Consider the following 2,998-nt stretch of genomic DNA (forward strand, 5'->3'; position numbering starts at 1 on the left):
GGCTGGTTCATCAGTGCCAGGAATACCAAGAACAAGCAGTTCCATAAAGGGCAACAAGCCCCGTAATGCGGGTAGACGTATTACGAGGCCGTCCGGAGGTAAAGTCGTATTGTCCTCCGCGATATGAGTGTGAAGGCAGTAAAGCGTTCCATTTAGTCGACCAGCACCCCCATGTTCATGGAAGAAGCGACGCTGCCTTCTTCCGATAAAATGGCCGCACACTGCGATCGCCCGCCTATTGACCATGACCACCCGCACATTATTTAGTACAGTCAAACTACTTTTAAAGGCAGAACCACGTGATACTAAGTAGGCACTTGTTGTGCGTAGCCGCATCGGGAGGGAGACAGTGATGCCTTACTTGCATCACCAGGCCAGGTCGGCTTCTTGCAGCCAACTGGTCAGACCAATGACTCCCTGGCTCCAGGAAGTCCTCAGAAAACTCAAACATCCGGTGCTTCGCGGTTCAGACTTTGGACTCAGAACCTAGAGTGAGGGTCTCCGTACAAGACCCTAAATCCCACGGCCTTGCTGGTCAGGCTTTTGAGTCGAAGGCTCAGGATGTAGTACTTTAGCCAAAACCGTTTCTATTGGGCGGCCGGAGAGTACCATTCGTCCTTCCAGCTCTTCGCTCGCTGGTTCTCCCGCACCCCCTCCACACCCATCGAATGATGCAGTGCGATCAGCATACCTGCGGGTTCCTTTGTTCCGCGTGGGAAAAATATACCAGAAGAACCCCTTCAATGGTGGCAGGTATCTCCCGCTGAAACCTTGCTTTCCATAGCAATGTTTGTCGTGTCCCAGACAAACGCAAACAAGGCCCCACCTTGATCGTGAACCTCAAGCCTCTTACGACGAGTTCATATGTTCCACATTTCGCACTTCGGGTATCTGGTGATCCTTAAGCAATGGCTCGTGTTGTCTATGATGCGGAAGCTGCACTCATGTAAAAGGCTGAAAACGCATCACTGGGCTGGATCTTGGAAAGCAATCGCCTCTGCGGAGTGTGGTTGACTGCCTCAGTCAATTCAGTGCAGTTCGATATGATGAAAGGTGTTTATTTGTCGTATCAGCCTACACCCTGACAGACTAGTTTGGAGAAGGGCGGGCTTTTGCCGTGATCCCTCGGGACTGCTTCAGTTATCAAGGACGGATGTAGTAATCCTGATGTGTGAAATGAATATCCTGATTGGGCGACTGTGCCCGGAAGAAGCATAGATGGTAGATTCAATGGTGGTGCTAATCTTACGCGTAATGGGGCTGCGATCGTTTCAGTTTATGCGCTGGTCATCATCTGTTCCTATTCAGTAGAAAGTTCTAGCAAAAACGTCCACATGGAGTCACTGGGAGGTCACCAACCGCAAGACAGTCATACACCCAATCATGCCATGTGACTGAGTTGCCGATGAGGAGCCTCGGTCAAAAACTGCCGTTCCTTCTGCGGTACGCAATTTGACCTTAATCAGGCCATTGTGCGGGCCCGGTTAGCACATCGCTTTCTGTCAGCATTACGCCTGCCAAAGCAGAAAATTTCCATTAATTATCTTTGACAAGTTTCAGTAGCTCAAAATTATCTATCTATATGGCTAGAAAGTTAATGAAAGAGAACCGTCTTGTGGATAACGAAGATTATTTTGAGGGTTGAGTGTAAGAAGCTGTTTTTAGCCTTCAGAACTGTTTCCTCAAGCCATCCGACTCTACTAAATGAACACTACACACCGTCGAGATCAGCAAATCTTATTGCAGCTGGAAAAGCCATACTAGGAACTGTTTACAACGGCACGCACAGACCCCTTAAACACCAGATAATCGGAAGCTCGAAGAATAATAGAGAATGCTGGAGTATTGCGGAGGTTTACGAGCTGGAGACGACTTCCTCCGCAGAAAACAGCTGCGCCCTATTCCACTTGATTAGATCGATTGGCCAGAAGAAGACAAGTGCCAGTGAAACGATATGCGAAAAAGAAGCAACAACAGTTCATTTACAAAACCGCTGTCTTGATGAGCTGGTAACATAATGTTATGATTAGAATATCGATCTCGACTGAGCGCGAGAACAAGTCAATAGCATAGAATGGATAGCACTTTACTTGTCTAAGAATAAGCGTACATAAGCTGAAAATGAAGGCGAAAGCATGGTTAATACGAAATGACAATGTGAACGCAAAGGGTAGTCATGACATTCACCCGGGCCGTTGGATTGTGCGAAGAGAGAGATAACTCAGACACAGGTACTAGATGAATGATTGTAAAAATCTACTAATGAGCAATGATAAGTGTGGTCAGGCTTCTCGGTTTCTTAAACTGTAGGGCCGCATGCGCTGCCAGAGCCTGGCTAAATCAGATATGCTAGGGTCATATGTATTTGGAGACGCAGGTGCATCGCCCGGGAAAGTATGTGAGACTGATTTATTATCGGTATTATCTTCAACGTTATTGAGGGGAGACGCGTGCATGCCTTCACTAGATGAGGTATGCCTGAACTTGTTAACATGTGTGCGGTCACCACAAAGAGCGAGATGGCGGACGGATACAGTACCTCCGCTTCCGTGGGGAAAAAGGAACATGGGCGTAATGCAGATTGCAATTTATAATTTCGACATCCCCAACGACTGGTTCGTACATTAAGGCACGGTCAAATCTCAGTAAAACACTTCCTGGAATAGTTAGCCAAGTTGGTATCGACAAATCACAGGATGACCGACGTTCAAACCGAAACCTTCGTTTATGTGGAGTGACATTTGTGGAGACGCATAGAAGAGACCGTATAGACTGGAGGGCATCTGATAGAGCCGCCGCCCAGCAACAGATTTAAAGGCCTTCGTCTTGAGTCTGAACTGGATTTATCGGTTGTTCGAGTCAGGTGAAACAGGGCAAAGCTGTTGCCTTGTTAGGCAGGAATCCACGCGGATCCCACTATACCGCATGTCTTTAGGCGCTGCTACGGCCGAGAAGCCTGGCCCGCTCAAGGTTGGCCCAGAATTCGGGACGCTTGCCG

The 2,998-nt window shown here is 48.1% G+C and overlaps 1 protein-coding gene across 1 annotated transcript in view; it reads left to right on the top strand.

The window, feature by feature from the left end:
- Positions 1 to 908: 908 nt before the first annotated feature.
- Positions 909 to 2,998, top strand: part of T265_07210 (hypothetical protein) — a gene marked incomplete at both ends in the record, with an annotated part of 26,380 nt that continues 24,290 nt past the window's right edge. Inside the window, one exon of the mRNA XM_009172666.1 lies at positions 909 to 946. Coding sequence (XP_009170930.1) covers positions 909 to 946 — 38 coding nt within the window. The remainder of the gene's footprint in view (positions 947 to 2,998) is intronic.

Source organism: Opisthorchis viverrini (genome assembly GCF_000715545.1).
Source record: "Opisthorchis viverrini unplaced genomic scaffold opera_v5_162, whole genome shotgun sequence".
Classification (NCBI taxonomy): Eukaryota; Metazoa; Platyhelminthes; class Trematoda; order Opisthorchiida; family Opisthorchiidae; genus Opisthorchis; species Opisthorchis viverrini.